This window comes from Solea senegalensis, linkage group LG16, assembly GCF_019176455.1.
Source record: "Solea senegalensis isolate Sse05_10M linkage group LG16, IFAPA_SoseM_1, whole genome shotgun sequence".
NCBI classification, from domain to species: domain Eukaryota; kingdom Metazoa; phylum Chordata; class Actinopteri; order Pleuronectiformes; family Soleidae; genus Solea; species Solea senegalensis.
This window is the reverse complement of record NC_058036.1, coordinates 9,376,313-9,403,105: the sequence shown is the minus strand read 5'-3', so window position 1 is coordinate 9,403,105 and position 26,793 is coordinate 9,376,313. Positions and strand designations below refer to the sequence as shown.

Genomic DNA, 26,793 nt, shown 5'->3' with positions numbered 1-26,793 from the left:
TACAAAGTTCACATTACAGACAACACAATCACGCTTCACATTACATGACCTTCAAAGTTAACACCACGCAACTTTGAGAGATGACAGTTTACTCTACGGAACCTTTTCACATTGCAGGGTTCACAATACACGGCCTATATAGTTTCTTCCTCGCTGGTGTTTATTAGGGTTCAAGGTTTAAATAACTTGTTTGTCCAGCCCACTTTCTTCTTCTTTGATTTTACGTCTTCAACTTAAATTGAATTTGTGAAATTTGGAAATACTATGTCACAGTTCAAGGTTCGCTTGGCTCGTTTTTATGAACAAAAAGAAAAATAATGTCTATTTTGTGACTTCTGCACAATTATTGCTTCTATAAATCACAACTAAAAATGCAATATAAAATGAATCATAATTTTGACTCAATAACACAATGTCCATATAAAGAGTTATGTATTATTCCCACGGCAAATTACCTGTGAGCACTAAAGGTTAAAAAGCCAGGGTGGAAAAAACTGAAACAAAAAAATTAACACACAGTTCACACAACACAGCTCACTCTATCCGACCTTCAGAGTTCACGTTCCTGTTGGTTTTTCTCATTGACCTCCACAATTTGAAAACCATTTTCCTCCTATCCCTAATAAGCACCAACCAACTTTTCAAATTGCCTAACTGCATACATTCTTGGCAAGTACATATCTGTCTGGCAGTCCTGTTCTACTGTTTCACTGTTTCTGTTTTTCATATGCTAGTATTGTAGGATATGAAAAAAAAAATAATACTGTCATTTGGTATGAACCGTACACCACCCAGCACTACTACTTACCAGCCCTTGGGGAAAACATTACAAATTCACATGTGCTTCTTCTTGAGTCAACATATTCACACATGGATTTCAGTGGTTCCTTTCAACACTTTTTACCCTGCTCTCTCTCTCTCTCCCTCTCCCAGGAGTATACAATAGATGTTTTCTTCCGTCAGAGTTGGAAGGATGAACGCTTGAAGTTTCATGGACCAATGAACATTCTGCCACTCAACAACCTGATGGCCAGTAAGATCTGGACCCCTGACACTTTCTTCCACAATGGCAAGAAATCTGTGGCGCACAATATGACCATGCCCAACAAGCTACTGAGAATCATGGAGGATGGAACCTTGCTCTACACTATGAGGTACCTGATTTTAGCATTTTTCAACACCTAGCACTTTTTAGGAACATCAGTTGCTGATTACTTATGGAATTTTCAAACAGCTAATCTGTAGAGGCAGTATGAGGCCTTGAGATACAGGATGTGGAAGCACCACAAATCACTTAAGTTCCCAATATGTCAAATTAACAATGAGTAATGGGGGTTGGGTACCATGCTCAGATACACCAGCCCATGACCTGGCAGGGATTCAAACCAGCAACCCTCCAGTGACAAGCCCAATTCCCTTCTGCTCAGACATTGGCTGCTCAGCACGCCATTTACTATCATGGAAAGTGTGTTGTTTTGTTAGCAAATGGCAACAGTGAACAACATTTTACATTTACCAAGATATAATTTTATAATTCATTTTAGATTCAAGTGGCAAGCACTGCCTGATCTGTTCTTCCCAAACAGCTCACCACAGCATTATTTTCACTGGGATATAAAAGTGTAGAAAACATTAGACAGTGTTTAGAAAACATTTATGTCTATAATCATAATAATAACAATGAGAATGATATTGTGTGTTTGTTTATTGCCAGGCTAACGGTTCAAGCTGAATGTCCCATGCACCTAGAGGACTTCCCCATGGATTCTCACTCATGTCCCCTTAAGTTTGGCAGTTGTAAGTGTTGTTAGACTCATCATCCTCAAGTCAGCAGGATTATGTTGGCTGTTCCCTGACTTAGTTGTAATTATTTATTTACCATGTCCCCTACCAAATGTCAAGTAAAAGTTGCTATCTCTCCACAGACTTCAGCAGTGCAAACACTGAACACTCACCCGATAACTCCCCTGTCAATAAGCCATCACATCATTTATGAAGTTTGACTTTTTAAAAACTACAAAGAAAAAGATTGTTAAGGAAAAGTCCTGTTTCTGTGTGGGTAAGGCCTTAATGAATTAATTTGTATTTCTACTGTTGGAGCTGTAACAAGCTGTAAGTTACAGTAGGTAACAGCTTACTTTTAAGGTAGCTGAATTCAAAATGTGGGAGAAGCCACCATAATAATGGCATCTTGATTATGTCTGGTACATTTCCAGATGTGATTGTATCGTTCTGCTGAACTGCTTCCTGTCATTTGAGCTTCCTTTATCAATAAAGGAAACAACTAAACATTTTTAAATTAGGACAACTTCCTGTTGTTGCATGAAACTGCTGTGACTTGTTTTATATGCAACACACACACACACACAAACAAGTGACAGGTGACTTGTAAAGCAGTTGTTTACAGTGTAACTGAATACAATCACTTCAGTTAATTAAAAAGATTTTTTTAATACTTGTTCAGTACTTCCTCCATGACCGGAGCACAGACTTGGTCTGACACTGGACTGAAACACAGCAGCAGGGTCTGTGATGTCACTCACCGGTCACGATCAGCAGTACTGTCCTTAAATACACCAGACTCCTGGTAGTTGTTGGAGATTAACCCATGTTTTTCAGATTGTTATGTAATTTTATCTGATCTACAGTTCGCCACTGTTCAGCTTGATTTCTGTGTCGGGAAGTCTCTTCCTGTGACAGTACTATGGCCAGTCAGTGGTCGGCAATCTTACCAATCATCGCATAGTACCTACTAAGCACGCTTTTGGAACCCCACGGAAGCAGGTACTAAAAATAGTATCCTGTTATCCTCCCTTCAGACACAAGAGCCAAGTTAGCTCCAACTAGCTAACTTTGTGAGGATGAACCTGAGCAGCAGACTCCAGAAACACAGTCAACCAACTACAGTTTCTGGACCATCGAACAGTATCTTAAGGACATTTCTTGCATCCTTTAAGGACATAGTAATGTAACTGGGCGTAGCATATATGTGTAGGGGCGACAATGTAAGGGCAAGTCGTCTATCAACTTGAAGGTTGTGGATTTGATTCTCGGCTCTGCTCTACATGTTGATGTGTCCTTGGGTAAGACACTTAAACCACATGCAGTAACTGCATGCAACCAAAATGCACATGCAGTGTCCTCCTATAGTATTGGAAAAGTGAGGCCAATTCCTTTATTTTTGCCATAGACTGAGACTGAAAACATTTGGGTTTGACATCAAAAGATGAATGTGAGACAAAAGATGAACATTTCAGCTTTTACTTCCAGGTATTTACATCTGGATCTGATACAAAACATAGAAGACTGCATCTTTAGTTTGAACCCACCCAAAGTATTGGAACATGTGACTGGCAGGTGTGTTGTGTTGCCCAGGTGTGTCCGATTACATTGTTTATTCAAACAATAAATAGCACTGAATGTCTACGCTCAGCTTCAGATTGGGTATAGGATAGGTTTTGTATGTGCAGACTGCATTTAGAAAACAATTGCTTGTTTTTAAATAAGCAATTGTGAATTTTAGAGAAGATGAGAAATCAATCAAAGCCATTGCACAGACATTGGCCATAGCCAGCACAACCATTTGGAATGTCCAGAAGAAGAAAGAAACCACTGGTGTACTAAGCAACAGATGTTGAGCATGTAAACATCAGCAGTTGATGACAGAAACATTGAGAGAGCAGTAAAGAAAGAGCCTAAAACAACTGTTAGTGACATCAGCAACAACCTCCTGAGGGCAGGAGTGAAGGTATCACAATCTACTGTTCACAGAAGACTTGATCAAATGTACGTCAGAAGATGCAAACCACTCATTAGCAAGAAGAATAGGAAGGCCAGGCTGGAATTTGCCAAAGAAGTACAGAGACAAGCCTCAAACATTTTGGGACAAAGTTTTATGGACTGGTGAGACAAAGATTAACATTGTGATTGATCAATTATTAAGTTAATTCTATAGTGCCTCACTTACAGGTTAATGCCCATGAGTTTGAACCTGTTTTTCACCCATCTTATCTGTAGAAGTAGTTCGGTGATCTGTGTTTTCTTGCACTGGCTGTATCAGATGCCTACACAAAGACAGAGGTCACTTACATCTGGACTCGAAATGCCTCCCAGTCAGTGGATGTTGCAGCTGATGGATCCAGACTCAACCAGTATGACTTAGTGGGCCAGAGTGTGGGAAAGGAAACCATTAAATCCAGTACTGGTGAGCACTGTGCATCAAGACAAACAGATCCAAGAAACTATTACAGGCATCTGGACCAATGGCTGAATGAATAGTGTTATACATTTGCATGTTCTCTTTTGTCTTTAGGTAAATACACAGTCATGACAGTTCACTTCCATCTGAAGAGAAAGATCGGCTACTTTGTAATCCAGACATACTTACCCTGTATCATGACAGTCATCCTCTCACAAGTCTCCTTCTGGCTCAATCGAGAGTCAGTGCCAGCCAGAACTGTTTTTGGTGAGTCACTTTAACCACATAAACTCCACCACTGTATAACACCACTGTTTGTTTTGTTTAATTTAAAGTGGAAAACTAAAATCACCATATGATACATCAGTGCTGAATTTATTAAAGCAACTGCAATGCACAGTAATTTCTTGTAATAAAAACACAGGCCTTTGTTAAAAAGTCACACAAGCACTTTGCCATCTGGATAATGTTTTCTTGATCCTGCACTGTTCCCTTGATGTTTTTTCATGTCATGTGACACGATGACATTGTGAATCCCCACAGAAATTCTGAGAAATGTTCTAACCATCATTGTGCTGTCAAGTCTATGATGAAGTTTTTTTACAACTTTATTAATCAACATCTATTCATATGAGTGGATGCTTTCAACAAATAACTTCAAAAAGTGTTTCAGAAACAAACACACTTTAATAATACAACAGTTGACCTTGGAGTTCAAGGTATACTACTACACCAGAAATGCACACAAAAGAGCCCCATGTTGAATGGTAACTATTCTGTGGTCATATAAATCTGCACTGCTTTCTCTGCCCAGGTTTGGGTCCTTTTTTCATGTTGATAGGTTATTACACCACTGCACACAGGGGAAACTAAGCAAGGGCCATGTTGCAATGATGCCATATCCTTCTTTTTGCCAAAAGACAGAAGACCATACACTCAATCTCTAATTTTATTGCCACTTCAGTGTGAGACATAGGGTACAAAGGAAGTGTCATGTGAAATGCATTCTGATTTGAGTGTAAAGGAGGATGAAATGGGGACTGCAAGACACAGAAGATTGTTCTTAGTTCTGTCTATTGGCAGCCCATCTCCTGGTTCTCCTTTTTCCTCACTGGCTAATAATAAGTGTCCAGTCAAAGGTGAAGATAGAGTTCACACAAGTGATGAAAAATCAAAATCACCTTTTTGAGTGGACAAGTCTTGTTTGCATCAGAGGTCTCAGACTTTGTCCATACCATCCCAAACAAATTGCATCAGGGGCATAAATGTTCCATTTGTTCTGTTCATCAGACTAAAAACGGGGTGATTGTACCCTATGTGATTAGTTCCTACACAGTGTTATAATTGGTCATGTACAGGGTAAAATATATATATATATATTCTGATTACTTTGTACTCTGTCAAAGGGTTCTGCTGCAACTGCAATTGTTCAGCCATGGGAAAATCAGGAACAAGTCTCCTGAGGGATATTTAGTTATTTACAGATTCTGAAAGTGTAATTTCTAAGCTTTCTAACAATGTCTAACACATGAAAATGTTTGAAGATGTGGCCATTTGAATGTAGGCACTCCTCAAACTAGTTTAGGGAGAATTTTAGCCTCAAAGATTTACACCTTCTGGGAGCCAAGAGAAAGTATTATCATAGTCCAACCCCCTCCCGGTCTAAGCTGTCAGTGACATCAGGACAGAAACTATTGTAGTAGTTTCAATCAATAGTCTAGGGACCCGAGGGTTTAATGACGATGTCCAAGGGGGTTCCCAGAGAAAAATGAAATGAAATATGAATATATACTTTATTAAAATGAAAAACAAGAAAGGTAAGATACTTAAGAATTTGAAGTATCAAAAATAGATACATATTTCTAATATCAAGTAAAATACAATACATTTAAGTGGCTCTGTGGTGTAGTGTGGATGGATCAGTCTGTTGCTAAATGAGCTGAATGATGATGATGTGCTAACTCTCAGCTAGTTGCAAAATCATTAGCATCACAGTCAATACTTCATACACAAAGCTGTGTCATTCACACATTATTTAAGTACAAGATGTTGGTTTGTTAATCATATTGATAGCAGATGTTCACATGCTCCAGTTACAGCTTATAATACAATCATCTGATCAAACAGAAGTTTTAATGTGCATATCAATTGCATTTTAAAATGACAATACTGAGCTAGCTAATAACAATGTAGCCACATAACGTTCTGAAAGGTACAGTGGATTATTGAAAGACAGTGTCCAGCATGAAAAAACATTTTTTAATCCCTGTATGTGAATTTGAATGAACACTTCAATTTATTCTTCTCTCTTTTCAGGCGTTACTACAGTTCTCACAATGACGACACTGAGCATTAGTGCCCGTAATTCACTGCCTAAAGTGGCCTATGCCACAGCTATGGACTGGTTCATCGCTGTCTGTTATGCTTTTGTCTTCTCTGCACTCATTGAATTTGCAACAGTCAACTACTTCACCAAGCGAGGCTGGGCCTGGGATGGGAAGAGTGTTGTCAATGACAAGGTAGAGCTGTCACACACCTTTCAGAACAAATGAACCACTCTGTTTAAATGCTACAGCTTATCATAAATGTCTGTTTAGTGAGAACAAAAGATGACAGGTTGAAATTAATTAATTCCATCAGTAAGCTACATTTTTATTTATCACTCATTACTGAGCATTTAATATGATAAATCCAACTTTTCAGTTAAAAAGCAACTATTAAAATTAATCTATTAATAACATATTATAACTTGATATTAAGTAGAAGGCTGAATTAAATTGATTGAAGTGCCACATGTGGCCATGAGGACATCGCTAGAGAGTTGTCCAGGTACGGAAAGCTTGTGTGCACGATACAGATGCTTCTGTTGGGCTGTAAATCTCCGGAGATGAAGCATGTGGTTTCACAAGAGACAGGTGATGATGATCCTTACAGATATCACAGATGATATCAATCTGTCCTTCGCCTTCACAGTAGACAGATTTAAATACATGATTTTTGCCCCATCAAGTAATATGAAATGACAAATCACAACAGGCTGCCGGAGGTGGTCAGATTGACGATTCGGTTTTGACAGTTTTGAAAGTGTGTAACAGTGGAGGTGTTGCTGTGATGTTCACAAAGAGCTTCAGTTCCTCTTCTGTTGAGGCAGAAGAAATAATGTGTGGACACATATTAAAAGTAATGAAGTGCAGTATGAAAATGGCCTTCACTTCCATGCTAAATTCAGCCGCCAAGGCCTCCATCCCCCGAGGCAGACGTAAAAGCTATATCCCCTGTTGGGACAGTGAGTGCGAGGCAGCTTTCCAAGCCTATAACGCCGCTAGCATTGAGGAAAAACTTTCCAAAAGCGACCACCTCATGCAGATGCTCGGAGAAAAGAGACAAGCTCGCTGGGAGGAAATCGTCACATCAATTGACTTCACCCACTCAAGCAGGAAGGCATGGTATACGATTAACCACCTCTCTGGACAAAGCAGCAAACCCAAGCCATGTCTTGTTACTGCAAACTCCATTGCATCTGTGCTTGTGGAAAACGGGAAACGACATAGAAGGTGCATTCCAGAAGAAAGAAAAAGTTGGAGTTGTGTACATTGACCTAACAGCCGCTTATGACACCGTGTGGCACCGTGGCCTCTATCTGAAGTTGCTGCAAATGATCCCTGATGTACAGCTTATGCTCCAGAACCGATCCTTCTATGTCACCACCTCAAGCGGGGAGCGAAGCAGAAACCGATAGCTCCGAAATGGCCTACCGCAGGGGTCCGTACTTGCCCCCATCCTCTTCAATATCTATATCGCGGACTACCCCGCCACCTTGGGAAACAAGTACCTGTACGCAGACGACAGTGCAATTGCGGCCCAAGCCAAAACTTATGAGGAGATCCAAACCATCCTGGAGGCATATATCTCTACTCTCTGCAGGTACTTCCGCCTTTGGCACCTGAAAATAAGCGAGTAGACTGTCTGTTCGATCTATCACTTGTCAACTCGACTTGCAAAAAAGGAGCTTGAGGTGAGAATGGAGGGCAAGAAGCTGAGTTTCGAACCTGTGCCTGTCTACCTAGGCGTCACACTTGACCGCAGCTTAACATTCGGGCCCCACCTAAAGAACGTCGCTAACAAAACATCCAAGCGCGTCAACCTAATAAGGAAACTCTGTGGCCTAGAGTGGGGAGCCAGTCTTACGACGCAACGCACATCAGTCCTTGCACTTGTTTACTCTTCTGCCGAATATGCTGCTGCGGCCTGGTCTCACAGCGTCCACACCAAATTGGTTGATGTCGTCCTCAACGATGCAACGCGCATCATCTCTGGTACCCTGAAGCCAACCCCAACTGAGGCACTACCTGTGGTATCCGGAATCCATCCACCTAACATAAGGTGCGACTTCCAGATCATTAAACTTGCGAAGAAGGCACTTCAGCCAGACAGAAATAGCATTATGCCAATCCCGCAAGACACACCACAGCAGATCTTGAGGCAACACAAGAGCTGCCAAGCTGTTAGGATCTGGCCCTGCCTCCGACACTTGGATGGAAATGAGGTGGAGTGATGAATGGAAGGACTCCACTACCATCCTGCACTCCTTCATCTGCACCCCTTCCCCAACACCACCTGGACATACCCTCCCACGGAAGGCATGGGTCAGGCTCAACCGCCTCCGGACCGACTGGGGAAGGACTCAGTCCTTCCTGAAACTGACTGGAGCGAGCACATCAGACGCCTGCCAATGTGGGGCTGTGCAATCGGTATCTCACATCATAAATGAGTGCCCCATATTTGCCGCCCTGCATGGCTCTGGAGGCCTGGTCCAATTAGAGGAGGACACTCTAAACTGGCTGCTCGACGTAGCTATCCCCGTGTAGCTTCTCTGGAGTTACACGAACGACGACGATGCTACCCTCTTCTACAAAAACCTGGGACGTTATTGGGGAGTGCTTGTTGATGGTGCTTAACAACAGTTTGAGTTGTGGACAGTTACCACTGAGCTGCAGGAGGGCAGTCATTGCTTTGCTGCCAAAATAGGGAGATCTACAAGATTTGAATAACTGGCGGCCAGTCTCTCTGCTGTGTGGGGACTATAAGATCCTCTCCAAAGCCTTGGCTCTGAGGCTCAGACAGGTGATAGGTGAGGTCATCCATATTGACCAGAGCTATTGTGTTCCCAGCAGGTTAATGTGTGACAATGTCACTCTGATTCAGGCATGATTTGGTCTTGCAGGGGAAAGACACTGGTGATAAATAATCTTGTGTCCTCTCTGTGGCACAGATTAGTCTGTTCCGATCCTCCACCTAATCTATTGTCCAAGATCCAGGCAGTGCTGTTGAACTTTTTTTGGGACAGGCTACACTGGATTTCTCAGGCCCAAAGATAAGGGGAGGACAGGGACTTGTACATCTGCTTTCCGTCTCCAGTTTATATCGTACGGAGCTAAATACTTGGCATGGAGGTTGTTAGCCTGCTTGTTTCTACACAGGTTGAGGGCCTTGGATTACATTACATGTCATTTTATCCAAAGCGACTTACAATGGAATTGAGTACAGTCAGTGAGGGGTGGTATCGAACTTGCGACCATTGCGACCATGACATTTTTCGCACTTAGGGTACCGGTCTTAACCACTGAGCCCCTACCCCCGTCGGATTAAGTGGATTTTAATGGATTTTAAAACTTTCAAAAAAAGTTCTGCCAGCCTGTTACCAAAATAGTTTTTAAAGTGTGGAACATGTTGGTGGAGGAGAGAGGCGGGGTCAGCAGTAATGGAGGTTTTCTGCAGGGCTCGGATTCTAACCTTGGGCACACTGGTGAGCATAGCTGGTACCAGACTGGAGGACGGAGCTACTCTTGTTGCTGGTTTGGGGGTGAGATCGGTGAGGATCGTCAACAGGCTGCCGGGACACTGGAGACACTGCATGTGGCGGCACAGGAGCTCACACTGTTGGACAGGTCCTCTGGAGGACTGGCTGAATCCTACTCAGAGGATCCGTTTCTTAGCTTGAGGACTAGACCAAGGTTTGATGGCTGTGTTGGTTTTTATCTGAATGACTTTCATGTGAACCTTCTGTACAGAGTGATGGTGAAGGTCTTAAACCTTCCTGGAATTTAAATACAGAAAATCTGCAAAGAAATGTCAGATAATAAACTTCTTGCTAGGACAGAACAAGATGGCCATTTACATCAGCAGGAAGAAGAAAATAGAGGCCATGGATGAAGGCCATATTAATGGTGGATTTTTACAGACAAATGCAGGACATTGATCACTTTGTTAAAGAGTGGACTTATAGAGACATTCTGCGTTCAGTGAAACAAAATCAGCTGTTCTTCTCCAAACAGCTTTTATAAGCGTAAGAGTAAGACAAAACAGCTATATATGAATGACAGTGAGACAGGTGGTACGGAGAAGATGCAAGGAGTAGAGGTAGACAAAGTGGATGTGTTTAAATATGTAATGGACAGTAAGAGCACTTCTTCACAAGAGCAGTGAAGAAGAGAGTGCAGGCAGGTTGGAGTGGGTGAAGACGAGTATCAGGCTTGATGTATCACAGAAGAATAGCAGCAAAAGGGAAAGGGAAGGTCTACAAGACCATAGTGAAACCTGCTATGATGTTTGGCTGATGTATGGCCAAAAGACAGTTGGCGGAGCTGGAGGTGGCAGAGGATCCTGAGATTTAATTGGTGTCCTTCCTGGAGTAACCAGGATGGACAGCATTAGAAACTAGCATATTTTAGGGATAGCTCAAGTTGAATGGTTTCAGTGGTAGAGCGATTCAATTCAATTTGAAAAAAATGGAAGTCTACCTGCCGTTGTGTCCTTGGGCAAAACACTTAACTCCACTCCTGATGGCTGTGCTGGCAGCGTGTGAATGTGTATGAAAAATGAGGGATAGAAAATGCGCTGCACATAGATGCGCTGTATGAAAGTGTGAGTGAATGGGTGTGAATGGGTGAATGGCAAAGCTGTAGTGGAAAGCAGATTTGAGTGGTCATCAAGACTAGAAAAGCCCTATATAAATACAAACCATTTAGCTATAGTCTGCACTCTGTATCTGTTCGCACACATTAAAAGGAAGAACAAAATTGCTGCTGTATTAACTCAATCCTCCGAAATGGAAGCGACAATTGGATTAAATTATGGATTGTTTTAGCAATTCCTTAATTATAATTTGATGTGTAAACATATCTCTTTTGCTAATAGTTAAGTAACATCAGTTAATAGCTATTGATAATAGCTTGAGCGAAGGCCTCAACATTTATCTGAAGGCTGAATTTTGGAATAAAATCCAACTTTGTTTGTATTTACTTCTGTAAATAAACTCTTTTCCATTGTTTTACTTAAATGATGGAAGAAATGTAAGCTTGTTTATTCGCTTTTGTCGTCGATGTAATCAACACAACATCTGAGCTATAGACTAAGCAAGCTAAAATCTTGCGTCTCTTATGTCAAAGAATGGAAAAGAGTTTATTTACAAACTAGCAGTAAACAAGTAAATGTTGGATTTCATTCCAACCATTAACCCCATAGACACAAGGGATGGGCAAGATGGAGGCAGCTGATCCGCTGTGGCACCCCCTAAAGGGAGAAGCCAAAAGAAGAAGAACTACATGTTTCACCATTTTTGTAAAATCTAGTTGATTTCGGTGCAGAAATAACTATCTAAGACACAAAAAATGTGTGTCAAACAACTGAGCTGAACTCTTCTCCCTCGTGGAGATGCTCAGACAATGTCACAATGATATTTTCATAACAAATGATTAAAATTACAGAATTTAACTTTCTAAACTTAATAAGAAAAAGTCACTAAAAACTATTTAGTGACTTAACAGCATTTATCAAGTTTTTAAGGAAAAACATTTAATGTATTGAGTAGTTAATAGTTTAGTCTCAGCAAATGAATTGAATATAATCAGCTGATGTTGATTGTTAGAAAAGTTTTAAAAAAAAAAGGTTGTTTAAGTTTGTAAAAAATATTACTATATATTAATATTAATCAGCCTTACCGATCATTCAGTGTACCATATTCAAACCTCTGTTAAACATTAGAGTCCACTTTTCCCACTGCCAAATGAAACTGGTTGGTTAACTGAACTTGTGATGTGTTGATTTCCAGATCCAAACTGATGATTGTCCTAACATTTCTGTGATTTCTGTGTCCAGATCTGCCCTGATTTCTGTATGATAAGTGAAGGCCAATATGTATTTTTATCCTGGAAAAGAAGTCTAAAGCTGAGCCATTTTTCTTTTGCAGAAAAAAGAAGCATCTATCATGAAGAATAACAATGCCTATGCTGTAGCTGTCGCTAACTATGCTCCCAAAATGACAAAGGACTCCACGCTGTCCACCATCTCCAAGTGTTCCATGAATGAACCCAACAAGACCAACGCAGAGACCAAGCCAGAGCAGAATAGGAAGACCTTCAACAGTGTTAGCAAGATAGACCGTATATCTCGCATCATGTTCCCTGTGCTGTTCGGGAGCTTTAACCTGGTCTACTGGGCCACCTACCTGAACAGAGAATCAGTCATTAAACATCTGGATCTTACCAAATAAACTGCAGTGATGAATTCTCAACACAAAGCCTATTCTAGATCTATATTATATTGTATTGGATGAATTATCTAAATTTTTTATTAATTCAGGTACACAACATACCTGGGTTACAATAAACCTTACTTAGCCTTACTTAGTTGTACATGTGCATTCAGTTGCTTAATATTAGAAAACAACACTGTCATGACAATAAACATATAGACAGAGATGCCACCTTATCAAATGAAAATAAACAGCTGTGATTACACCTGATCAATCAAAATAAGAGGACACAGGTTTTCAGACCTACTTCATGTAGAATTGTGAATGTTATTGTGTTGTTGTTTTTTCCAGAGAAACCATGACTCCCCTCATTTGCTTCTATATTTGGTTATGTTCTGTCATTACCTGGACCAATATGGTGTGTCATCTGCATACAAAGTGTAAGTGAATGAGAAAGAGAGAGTGCTCAGTGCACACTGTGTCCATAACTAAGCCATGAAGGCAGCCAGTGGTGGCTACCCATTACCATTTAATTAATGTTGATGTGATTTGACATTGGTCTTGTGTGGTCACAGAATGGTTGGTGGTTTTCTCACCTTTTTCTATGAGTGAAGTATTCTCCATGACACTCAGGAGTCTTTAGGGCATCCACACTCACACTTTAAGATAAACTTTTATTTTAGGTTTACATAATAAAGGATCTGTGTTATTGCCCAAAAAAACACCTGAATTTTCATAAATCCATTTACGTTTTTATTTAATATTTATTGTTCCTATGGCCTTACTTGAATTATATCACTGAAGCAGAACCAGCATTTTGGTAACTTCATGACAACTGGACACTTAACACCAAGAGCGAATTTAACATGTGGAGGACATTAACCTATTCCACCTCAAAGGAATGATGTGATCATTCACTGTCTTCTCAGAGTCAGAGACTTAGGATGATCATTCATTGCAGGAAGAGAGCAATCCTGAAACCATGTTGCTGCTGCAGCCGCCAAAGAACTATTTAACTGCTGCTTCCACCTGTGCTTTGGAAGTTGCACCCATAATTTCTCCAGTAGCGGCTCCAGAAAGATGGATGACAAATGAGAAAGCACATACTTCAATGGAGTTTGCATTTCACATTTGGCAAGACATGGTGTGTTTGTATTTTGAAATGTGTTTGTATTTTGAAATGTTGTGTTAAATTGCCTGAATAATATCTAAATATATGGGCATGGTAATGTAGCACAAAACACATTAATGGTGTATTCACAATAAATGCAAAGCAAATTTATCCTTGTCTAATTTCCACGAGCAAATGCTAAGCTACTAAACTACATTCACAGTAAAAAGCAACCACCAGCTTGAATGAGGAGATACACGTATTTCTCATTGTCACCAACTGTGAACTGTCACAGTACCAGCAGCACATGTAATGTTCTTTGTCAGCCATACCTCACTGCTGCACCTTACTACTCCTACTCCTCACCACCCACCTATGTGCTCAGCTTCTTCACATTATCTCACTAAATATTAATACGTATACCTATTTTTGGAAATGGATACATAGATGGAACAATATAAATAATTAATTGAGAAATCTGACACATTCAGAAAATTCTATATGTGTGTATCTCACTGACTGTTAACAAAAGTGGTTCTTCACAAGTCACATATTTATTTTTCACCTTTGTACCACAATTCCTCATTGTTCTTGTAAATGTGACATTGCACTGTTTTTAAAATAAAAATACTCAATCAGACTTGGATACACTTCTTTTTATCTTCAGTTATCCGAGTGAAGCTATTATGGCCACCAAACACAAATTTATAGTATGTCAGTGTTCTAATAATATACAGCAGTGTTTTCCAAACTTCCTTAATAGGGATCCACTTCTAAAAGATGGAAAATTATAACATTAAAGATGGCAACATATCAAAGATGGCAAACTCCTGTCCAATAAGTCATTAGACTAATTTGCAGCCATATCTGCAGTATCTAATATAATTTAGAATTGTCAAATTGAGATGTTTAGTAAATTAATTAAAACTTAAATGTATGTTTGTTATTTAAAACATATAAACATGCATCTTGAGGAAAAGGTTAGTAAAATTCAGCCATCTTGTTTGGGGACCCAAAAAAATCCCTTGATCTCATCTCCGGGAACCACCGTTTTATGTGACAGCAGTAACTGGAGGCATAGTTGCTAACATTACATTACATGTCATTTAGCAGATGCTTTTATCCAAAGCGACTTACAATAAGTGCATTTAAACATTTGGGTACAAACAAGAGCTAGAAGTAAGTAAGAGCTTCAAGTAAGCCAAACTATAAAGTGCTAGTCATAAGTGCGATGTATAAGCAAGTGTTTTTTTTGTTTTTGTTTTTTGTTTTGTCGTCGTCTTAGTCGAGGTCGAGTCAGAAGAAATGTGTTTTTAGTCGGCGGCGGAAGATATGGAGGCTTTCCGCTGTCCGGATGTCGATGGGGAGCTCGTTCCACCATTTGGGAGCGAGGACAGTGAACAGTCTTAAGTTCCGTGAAAGCCTCTGCGATCCTCTCAGTGAGGGGGCAGCAAGCCGGTTTGCAGATGTAGAGCGGAGTGGGCAGGCTGGGGTGTAGCTTTTGATCATGTCCTGGATGTAGGCTGGACCGGATCCGTTTGTAGCATTGAAGCTCTTACTTATACTCTGCATGTTCGGTTTTGAAGATAGGATGAGAGTAGGGTAAGTGCAGAGCCTGAGACACCTAGTTCCTGAAGGGAGGAAGTAAGGATCTGGTGGTTAACTGTATCAAACGCAGCAGAAAGGTCCAAGAGGATGAGCACAGAGGAGAGAGAGGCAGCCCTAGCAGTGTGGAGTTGCTCAGTGACAGCAAGAAGTACAGTTTTCGGTCGAGTGACCTGCTTTAAAACCAGACTGAAGAGGATCGAGAAGGTTGTTCCGGTGAAGGTAGGAAGAGAGTTGATTAAAGATAGCACGCTCCAGAGTTTTGGAGAGAAAAGGAAGAAGAGAGACAGGTCTGTAGTTATTTACTTCAGACAGGTCAAGGGTGGGTTTTTTAAGGAGGGGGGTCAATCTGGCCTCTTTAAGAGAGTCCGGTAAACAACCAGATGATAGAGATGTGTTAATGAGGTGGGTGAGGAAAGGAAGAAGATCAGAAGCAATTGACTGAAGAAGGTGAGAAGGAATAGGGTCAAGGGGACAGGAGGTGGGGTGGGCAGAGGATATTAGGGAAAGAACTTGATCATGAGATAGAGGGGTGAAAGAGGATAGAGAAGGAGCTGAATTTGTGGCTGGTAGTGTGGTGAGATCAGGAGGTGGGTTTGAGAAAGAAGAGCAAATGTCATCTACTTTTTTTGTGAAGTAGTTGACAAAGGAATTGGTAGAAGGGAGGAGGGGGAGTGGGGGCCTCAAGGTTGTATTTGTTTTACTCAGTAAAAAGCGGAAAACTACATTTTTAACCTAATTCTGACTACTCCCTCACTTATTATCAAATATTTTTACTGTATAATTTTTGAGAAATTAAGCCTCCAAGTTGTCTTTTTTTACTCTTTAACTTTTAGTAGTAAAGTAAAGAGATCTGATGGTTATTTTGTCACAGAGGTGAAGGAGAAAGGTCCACTGTTTCTGTGAGGCTGCAGAGTGAAAAAGGATTTCAGGAGTGCTTTTCAAAGACCTGATGACCTGAAGACGTCAATACTACATTTTAGGCTTATGATTAAAAGATAACCATAACAGAAATGAACTCACTGAGAACTTCAAACTATTCACAGTTTCTATTTTGTACAATAAAGTGTGAATAAAGAGTCAATAGTGGGTACATTTACGACTCTGCTTTAGTGTTGGATGTTCTGTTCCTTAAATTTCATACTGTAACTACTGTTGGTAATAAATTATCCTATAACCTGTAGGAACAATACATATGTACCTTTTTTTTTTAGCTGGGATAGAAGCAAAGCCTTTGATTGTGCTTTCATATATTTCAGACTGTATACCACTGTGTACCAAGCTCATTTTCCATGTACCACTTCTTCTGTAGATGCAGAATATCTCAAAATGGAGTCTATAAACCCTCATGTGTTTTGGAAGGGTTACAGTGTGTCCCTAGCGAAAGAGGGATTCATTAATTTTGAACTATGATTCCACCCACATAATGACAATCTATAACTATTTAGGTCAGGGGTGTCAAACATACGGCCCGGGGGCCAGAACCGGCCCGCCAGAGGGTCCAATCTGGCCCACAGGATGAATTTGTTAAAATTTCACACTAATCTAAACGTAATGTCAAATGCTCCAGATACCCGTGACTAAATGTTTGTGCCTTTATAGATCCAGTGTGCTGTGTAAATAGTAAATTTAGGCATGATATTGTTGAAATTGCACTTTCATATTTTGTAAAATTATCCTTCATTAAATGTAAAACAAAGGTGAAAAAACAAAGGGGTTCTTGTTGTTCATAGGTTATTATGCTATTATTTTACTATTTTTACTGGTCCGGCCCCCTTGAGATCAAATTGTGCTGTATGTGGCCCCTGAACAAAAATGAGTTTGACACCCCTGATTTAGGTCTTCATACACTAGCTACAATTTGTGTTATACAAGTGGTTGCTGACGTTTTGCATTGTGTGAAAGACTTGGTGTACATTTATATTACATTCATTTTGCATACTTTTGTTTTGCTTTGTCACTTACCGTTCAATGCTAGACTGTAGTCATAGTAATAAAGGTAAAAGAGTTAATATAATAACAATGGAAAGTTTTATTTTTCAATGCCCCAAACGCAAATAAATATTGGTAAAACAATTGTGGTTAATAGCACAAAGTAAGAACATGTAGGTGAAACATGAGGTGAAATATGTGTAACTATTAACTAAAGCTAAAAAATTTGATTATTAAAAATATGTATGTAAAATAATAAATATGATTTATAATTATTTTTTAATATTCATGTAATTTGATTAACAAATGTCAATCCCTACAACTAACAATCATTCACGCTATGTGCGATTGTTAGTGTGTGAGAGAGAGACAGTGGAGAAACAGGAGATAACAAAGAAGAAAAAGAAAGTAACCGAGCAACACCACTCCCACTTCCGGGAATCAAAATGGCAGGTGGGTGTGCAGGAGCAGTGACTGTAGGCCCACGCCTATGGATGCCACCAAATTTACCACAGTGCCACAGATCTGACTGTGCACGTTTTCAACGCAAGATGGAGCATTGATGGGCTGTTGTGTGTGGCTCGCAGTGGGGTGATAGCGGCTGATCCTTGGTCGTGGAGGAAAGCAGCTCAGGAGTCGCCTCTGTTTTGCAGAAGCTTCCAGGTGCAGATCCAGAGGGGTGTGTGGCTGAACGTAAAACAAGTTTCTGACTTGACCAGCGAGGGTGAAACTGCTACAATCCCCAAAATTTGGTGTCTTCACTATGGTGCCGGATGACCATGGCCGTTTGGAGAGAGGAAAGGTGCGTTACTCCAAAACCTTTGTGAGCTGGATTAAAGCTGCAGCGATCACGATCAGATCAGGAGCGAGGCGAGTTATGCCAACTCCACCTCCCAGAGGAGTCAGATAAAAGGAGCTTGGAGACAGCTCCTACTGCAACCGGATTTAGGAAGAAGAGGAACAGCTGAGGTCAAGCAGTTGTATTTATAAATTCAGCCGGAGAGGAATGATGTCCAACAGGGCGGCCAATGAGATGGGAGAATTCTGCTTGTCAGTGCAAGTGCAGGCCTGGGAACAGTTCTTAGAACAGTCCTTTGTGTTGGAAAAAGGACTCCCTTTGTTTGAACTCCTGCCTCTCACATGGAGTAAGGCTTTTGCTTTTCCATGTAGGCCGTGCTTATGAAGGAGGGGCCCCAAACAACAGTAACTGATCAGCTTGAACCTACAAGGCAATACAACCCTATTAGCTTGTTAATATGTGCTTATCCATTGGGTTGTTTGACATAACAGCTTATTTCTTCACATTTTATATTTAACGATTCTTATGTTTAAGTAGTCAGACATAAAATGCAATTATTGAAACAGACAACTCAAACCAATGTTTTGTCCCAGAACAATTAGATTAGTAATTTATTTATTATAAACAGCAAACTACAGTTACAGCAGTTGTAAGCTGTTCTTTTTGTCATGTTATCATTAATCTTATTAGTAGCTTATGAAACTGATAAACACAAGGGACCAAACCCTTGTTGAAATGAAACAGAGCCTCGGATATGAGGTTGTGCTTATGGCAAACATTTGTATAGTAATTACGGTAAGGTTAGGATAAGGCATTAAGTGGTTATGTTTTGTTTAGGCTGTCAACATTAAGTGAAAACAGCGACAGGTGCACAGACCTGTTTGTTTATACTTTTTGTCACCTCTCTAAGACCTTTTCTGGCATTAACATCAAACCCAATCATATTAAGGCAGAACCTCATTTAGGTTTAGGGCTAATATGGGAATTGTGTTTAGGTTAAGGTTAGGGTTAGGCCTTCAATGGCTTTGTTTGGGCTGTCCAAATGAAAGTCTTAAAATGTTAACTGCATGAATTTGTGTGTGTGTATGTGAGTGTTCTCAGGATGTTGTTCTCTCTCATTAGCTCTTTGTTCTTCTCCTGTAGTTGTCTGATTTGTTCCCTCAGAAGCTCCACCTCCTCCCTGACTGCCATCATCAGATGACTCTTCACTAGCTCCTGCACGGAACAGAATGGCAGTTAAATTACAGCATAATCACAGTCAAACTATAGTAGAATCAAAGTCAAAATACAACACAATCAAAATATAATACAGTAGAATCACAATTCAATTACAATATAGTAGAATCGCATTTAAAATAATACAGGGCAGCATTTTAGATTTTCGACTCACAAGCACTCCATCGTTGCTGAGTGCAATTTGGTAAATACCACTCAGACACGCCTCCTCCTCCACTACTCAGATCACCACAACATTGCAGAAACCAATTATGTCATCCAACAAGGTAAAATGGTTTTTTTTCAGGAATATTACTTATCCCTTACAGTTATAGTCATTGTGTCACATAAAATAATTAACACATTGGGTTTATACTTCTGCATTGCCTCCAACTCCAACCTCTAACTTTGCCGTGCATTGAAATATCTGCACAAAACCATGTGTGAGACAAGGGAACTTCCCTGAACACGTTTACAGACATGACCTTGACCCAACAGGAAGTCACAATTTTATACAGGTGCACCATACCTTTGCCGTACATTCCCCGATCTGCTTGAAACTTCGAATGGGACCCACTCTGATGCAGTTGTTTTGTATTAATGAATCCCTCTTGACATGTGCAGGGAAACAACCACGACTGCACGTGGTGGTTGGTGGTTGGTTGTTGAGGGGGTTAACGTGCACAAAAATCTTGAAATTTGGTATGGAGGTTGGGCCCCCAGAATTCGGAGATTCAGTGAGTTTGTTGGACTTACTTCAAATTTTCTTGCAAAAGTTTTTGGGATTTTTTGTCTCAGTCACACATAGTTGTTCCAACTTTAACCAAACTAGGTACACTTTTTGCACTCATGATTCCAAATTTCGATTAGCTCTGCCCACCCATAACTCGGCGATTTTGAAAAAAATGAAAATGGGTAGTCTATGCATTTGAACAAACTCGTCCTAGCACGTTTGAGGTAGCCGTGTCAAACCACTCACAACAAGTTAATGATTTAAATTTATCAAAGTATTTTTTCTATGTCAAAAGAAATGGCCTCCTAAAAAGTAGAGGTTAAAATGACTGGAAAAACTATAAAATTCCAATTTTTGAAAACTTTAACATTAACATAACTACATGGAATTTCTCACAGTCATTGGATATGAGTCATTTAATATTTAAGTGGTTAAGGGAGGCATTATTGCTCCATGGTGCCCCCAAAAGTCAGGTCAAGGTCAGTCAAAAGTTGTCGGATCGGGACGAAAATCGGTGAGTTTGTCATGTTTATTCCAAAGTTTCTTGAGGGTTTTTTTGGGAATTTTCAACATGACAAGAAGTGGACAAAATTTATGCTATCATGTCTTAGTCGTAAATTGTTGTTCCCGCCATTTTGCCACAAAACAGGAAGTGCCCTAATCTTCGCCATACATTGACCGATTTCCTTGAAACATCACACGTGACACAAGATGATGACCCTTCTGGATGTAGCTGGATGTTTTCTTCTCTTTTGCCATTGTGACACAAATACCAGTAACTTTGGTACCTTAAATAGAAATGTGTATTTTTTTAGTACAATTCACTGATATTTTAACAACTTTTTTACTAAAGAATTTAAATTAATTTTTTAGCAATACTATTATACCCTGTTTATCTGACGATGATGAACATAGTCATGAAATTAATAATAAAAACAACAACCTGAATAGCAGCCAAACTCAAGTGAATGCAACAACTGAAGATGAAACAAGCCAGTGTCATGTCAGCAAATATCCCACAGCAGTCTCCAAAATGATATTGCTATATTTTACAGCACTCACAAGACCAAAGTGCTTTCACTTGGAGCCATGAATATCACTGGAAGCAGCCACATTTCTCTGTCAGTGTTTACCAAAACCCAAGTTAAATTTCCTTGCCTAAACCAAAACAAAGCATGTACTTACTAATCCAGAAGGAAGAAGCCAAACTCAGCAACCTTGAATAACATGTAGTCATCGACTGAAAACCTTCACAAAGTTAACTCTTGTCTTGTCTTTTGCTTGACCAGACATTCTTTTTCATGTCTTGGCTTCTTCTGAAAGTATTCTCTTGGGAAAATGCTGATGTTATGGAAACAATAAGGCGATCATTCATCATTTTAACAGTTACTATAACATACATTTTTGTAAAGGTAAAAATGGTGCCCTGTATTACTTTAAACAACAGCAGAACAGCAATTATATAACAGTAGAATCACAGTTAAACTACAGTACAATCTGGTTCAAACTACAGCAGAATACTACAATAGTAGAATCAAAGTCGAACAGTAGCACTACAGTAAAATCACAGTTAAACTACCGTAGAATCACTGTCAAGCTGAATCAGTCATAGATTCAGATTTCAATTACAGGAATTACACACTCAAAATACAATAAAATAAAAACAGCAATTTGATTTAAACTGCAGTGGAATCACCAGTTATAGTTATAGTTTTCACAGCCTTTTCCTCTCTCTCCCCCGCCACACTTATATGTTATCTTTTTCTAGTGGGTATCTGAACCCGGGGTCATCATCACAGGGATAAGCTACATGGACACACCACTTGTTTTAAGAATCCTTCCTTCCTCTCTCTCAGACTCTGGCTGGCCTCTCTCGCATAGACACAGACACCATCAGCAGCTGTTTGTTTTAGTTTAGTTTTGTTTTATGCATCCACATACCATACATGCATACCTGCCTACACCTACTGATCACTGACACTGATATTTAATCCTAAATTTGTAAATAAATCATTGTTTTGAATTAGTCCTCGTCTTCGCTCCCTATTTTTGTTGCAGCCTAAGAGCCGGGCTGGAACAGTAGCTTTTGTCTGAATACACCACTGGGACCAAAGACATTTCTGGAGGGGTCACTGCCCCGGATACCCACTCCTCTCCATGCTGGCCACAGCAGTGTTGTGGCTTCCAGCAACCAACGCCTCAAGAGAGCGCACGTTTAGCTCAGCTGTTCATGTGCAGGAATCACGTATAGGACTGGACTAAACTAAACTACAACTAAATCCTGGAACTGTAGACTCTGTTCTACATAGTTTGGAATAATGTGTTTATTTCTCTGTTTATTTTGTGTACTTATTTAACCTCTTCCTACACCTGTGGCCAGGATGTGAAAAGAGAAATATCAGGAACCAGGGCAGCATTCAGAGTGAAACCTCTTGATAATTGTAGGTCTTAAATGCATAAATGAATGCTAAATATGTCAGGTTTGGGACGTAATTAACATATACATTTGCAGGCCATGTTGAGCTTTCTTAACAGGTTGGGTGGCTGCAGGTCATAAAAGTTTGCTACAGTAGAATCATATTTAAACTACAGTAAAATCATAGTCAAACTACAGTGAAACTACTAAACTCCTGCTACTACAGCAGAGTCAAATGTAAATCCAGCAATTACAATTCCAGTAAATCAAAGATTTAAACTGCAGTGGAAACACTATCATGCATCAGTATGACAGTCAAACTACAGAATAATCAAAGTCAATATACAGTAAATCAGAGTCAAGCTACAGTAGAATCACAGTGGAATCTCAGTTAAACTACTAGAGCATTATCACAGTCATACTACATTACAGTCAGTTAAACTACAATAGAATTACAATGAAACAAGAGAGAAAACTTTCATATTATAATAGAATCCAAGTAAAACTACAGTAAAACCACAGTCAAGCTATAGTAGAGATAATAAACTTACCATGGCCTGCTCAATTTTGTTGTCAATAGAAACCAGTTTGTTATTGGAAGCACTAGAGAGAGGGAGAGAGAGAGAAACTGACAGGCAATCACTTCTGTTCTGATCAATAGCTTTCACTCACTGTCGCTTTGTCCTCTTCACTGGGTTGCTATAGTTACCTGTGGAAGAAAAGCAGCAGTGATATCATAGAGGCTTCGGAGTGCCACCCACTAGGAGGAGGCATTGGCCAATGAGAGTGAGGAGCGGCAGGCAGCAAAGGATTGTGGGCTTGTTGCAGAACCGAGGCCGGGGTTGACAAGGTCAGGTGAGCTTGAGATTGAGTGCAGCTTCTGTCTTGGATCTTACTGACTGACCTGGCTGAGGGCCACGACTCACTAGGTCGGTTACCTGACCTAGAACTTCTGACCTTTTTACGATCCCGTAACACAACACATGCCTCTGGCTGTTTAGCAAAGACTTGCAGAGTCCTGATAGGAAGGGGTGGGGTTGATGGTGGACGCCGCTGAGGACGACATGCAGGCTCACTCAGGGTCGACTGCTGTTGTTGACCTGAAATCATCCTCTCTTTATGACCACTTACAGCTCACTGTCAGACATCTTGTCCAATCAAGTGACTGCAAGTACATGCTGCAATCACAATCCAGAGAAGTAATTCAGAACTTTTCAAAAAAAATCACTCCACCTTCTCCTTAAAATGTGTAATCCTTTCTTAGCATGTTTTGTCCTGTGACATAGGAAGTAGAGTCAGAAGCAGTCTCAAGTTGTCCACATGTTGACTTTAAACAAGACAAATGAGTCTCTCTCTCTCTCTCTCTCTCCCACCCACACACACACACCAACCCTCTTTTCTGTGATTGCCTGCTGTAACATTCCAGCTCAAGCCTACTCAATGTCACAGCGAATAGGCAAATAGAAAAGAATCAGCAAGCCCTGCTCATGCCCACTCACAAACAGATACTGGTTTAATATGGATTGTAATGACAACAAATCCACAACACAAAGATCACCAACAAAACAACAACACTACTAAAACACAATTACATAAGAACAAAACAACGTCAACACAGTAGCAACACAATAAAAAAACGTCCTGACTAGGCAGTCTAGTACTATGTTTATAGACTCATTTGGAGTCTTTAGGCCACATGGCCTCGAAGCGAATGAGCTAAAAAAAAATGAGCTAAAAAAAATTTGGGAAATATTTAAATGGAACAAAAAGAGGTGTGTCCTGACTAGGCAGTCTAGTACTATGTTTCTGCACTGATTTGAGGCTTCCAGTCCATGTGGCATAAAGACTCCAAATGAGTGTATAAACATAGTACTAGACTGCCTAGTCAGGACACACCTCTTTTTAACCCATTTAAATATTTCCCAATTTTTTTAATGTATTTTTTAATGTAAATAATCATCAATCAATCATGAAGAAACACATGATGAAGAAGACATGCCATTTGACACTACCTCAATGACTGAAGACAACAATGACACTGACAATGATAGTCACAAAGACACTCACAAGGTTTAGTGACTGTCTCAGCAGCTTTGGTGAGGAGGAAGATATTTTCAATGACTGTCATGACAATTTTAATTTTTTACCTAACGACATTCAGGAAGGTTCATATGTGGGGGGGAAATTACTTTTTCGGAAATGCATGTGATTATACAGATAATCTGGAGCACTTCAGGACTTTGTATTGGGTTGAGGAGATGGTTTACAATGTTCACTGTCTGTGTCATCTGGCAGATGATGTCAGAAGGTTTGGTCTATTGGATCGTGTCTCCGCATTTCCTTTTGAAAACTTCCTGGGCCAGCTTAAGAGAAAGATCACAAAACACATTCCAAAGCAAATCATAAATATTGTACAGAGGCAACCCACACAAGAAAGGTTGGAAAAAAACACAGATAAACAGATAAAACTTGGTGGAAAGCACTCCAACGGCCCAACCATGCCAGATGTAGCTTTGGCTATACAATATAAGAGGGTGACACTTAAAGGGGACATATTATACCCTATTTCCCCAATCAAAATAGTTCCCTGTGTCCTAATGAACATGTCTGTGACATGCTTTGGTCAAAATACCATAAGGATGAAGCATCATAGCAGTTCAATAACCCTGCTAAACCCGCCCCTTTCAGAACGCTCGGTTTTGTGCATGGTCCCTTTATATGCAAATGAGACACAGGCAAACACACACCCACTTCTTCCAGGGGGTTTCTGATTTGTCCTCTTTACAGCGCTCACTCGCTCAGATCCTGTTCCCTCAGCTCCATTTCTCTCCCCCTCCCTCCACTAGTTCTCTGACAATATCAACATGGCAGCATGTGCAGAAAACAGCGAGAGTGCCGTCACAGGAAGAGATGTCCTACATAAGGATCGAGCCGAACAGTGCCGAAATTGTACGTTGTTGAAATACGTTCGCTGACTAAATATGGCGACCGCAGTCTGATGCGAAGTGGTGCGAACACACGTTTGCTGACTTTATCCGGCACATTAGCTTCATATATAAAATCCTCTTTAAAACACTGTGCTCCACTGTGCAGCCACCAACAGCACACTTGTCCCTCCGCGTTGACATAATACCGCTCTTCCTCCCTCGCCAACACTCTCGCAGGGACAAGGTGGAGCTAAGGTGGAGCTCTCCAAGTAAACTTACTGGTGGGGCGGTAACATTCGCGGTGAAATGCGTATGCTGCCGTCGTAAGTGCAGGGAATTCAACATCGAGTGTTTTATCGCCTATACTTACACTAAGGGGAGACACGAAAACATGACTGAGTATTCTTTTTCCACACTTTCACGACTGGTAGGGCCTCCAGAGTCTCAAATATAAATACTGAAATGGTTAAAGAGTTGATTTTGTATAATATGTTTAAATCTAAGAGGGGAGACAACTGCCTGATGATTGGTGGACAACTAGGTTTGGTGGAAAACATCTTACATGACACCACCACAGAGGAAACTTACATTCTGGTTAGACGGTTTGTAGATCTGGCCCTGCTGTCAGGGCCGGCCTGAGCCTTTAGGGGGCCCTAAGTAGAATTTGATTTTGGGGGCCCCCCCTCCAGCTATGCGTCACTTGTGCTTGACGATTAATTATTGACATGTCACACTACTATAATGTTACATTATCAATTGTATTAATACAGACAGATTATGAACTACTCCAGAAGATTTGGAATCTGGTAGATGTGATATTCTATATTCTGGTGCATTTTTGAGAGCTGAAGAAGGGCAAATGTGTCATAGCCTTTTGCTTTTGGACTTATTAAGTTAGTGACTTGGGCTTGGGCTTCAGGGCCCCTTGACCTCTTGGCCCTGGTCAGCTCGTTCAGTAATCCATCCTTGCTCACATGCCAACAATGTTTTGGGGCTCCCCTCTAGACTTCTGGCCCTTGGTAGACCCCTGTATTAATATAGTCGCTATTTACACCAAACCAGACACCTTTTAACCTTAGAGGTCACTTATAGATCACAGATTTATTTTAAACTTTCATATTCAAAGTGAAGCACTAAGTATGGTTTACTGAAGTTAAATTGGAAAAATGTATTCATTCATTCAATCATGTCACTTGTTATTTAATATGTTTAAAAACAAACAAACAAAAAAAACAAACACTTGATTTGGGGCCCCCTTGGTGTGGTGGGATTTTTCGAGGGGCGGGGCATGGTGCGATTTCAAAAGGGAAACTTATGCAGTAAC

The 26,793-nt window shown here is 40.3% G+C and overlaps 2 protein-coding genes across 2 annotated transcripts; one reads left to right on the top strand and one right to left on the bottom strand.

Moving 5' to 3' along the window:
* Window positions 1–839: 839 nt before the first annotated feature.
* gabra2a (gamma-aminobutyric acid type A receptor subunit alpha2a) lies at window positions 840–13,317 on the top strand. The gene is made up of 6 exons (XM_044046957.1): window positions 840–1,154; window positions 1,715–1,797; window positions 4,061–4,204; window positions 4,313–4,465; window positions 6,515–6,717; window positions 12,447–13,317. Exons 1-6 carry the CDS (start codon window positions 871–873, stop codon window positions 12,747–12,749), a joined length of 1,170 nt encoding a protein of 389 aa, XP_043902892.1. The 5' UTR covers window positions 840–870; the 3' UTR covers window positions 12,750–13,317.
* A 5,457-nt stretch (window positions 13,318–18,774) lies between these two features.
* Window positions 18,775–23,858, bottom strand: LOC122783302 (TSC22 domain family protein 4-like). The gene is made up of 3 exons (XM_044048024.1): window positions 23,252–23,858; window positions 23,094–23,145; window positions 18,775–19,393 (listed from the first exon to the last, which is right to left on the bottom strand). Exons 1-3 carry the CDS (start codon window positions 23,650–23,652, stop codon window positions 19,238–19,240), a joined length of 609 nt encoding a protein of 202 aa, XP_043903959.1. The 5' UTR covers window positions 23,653–23,858; the 3' UTR covers window positions 18,775–19,237.
* Between the last annotated feature and the right edge of the window lie 2,935 nt (window positions 23,859–26,793).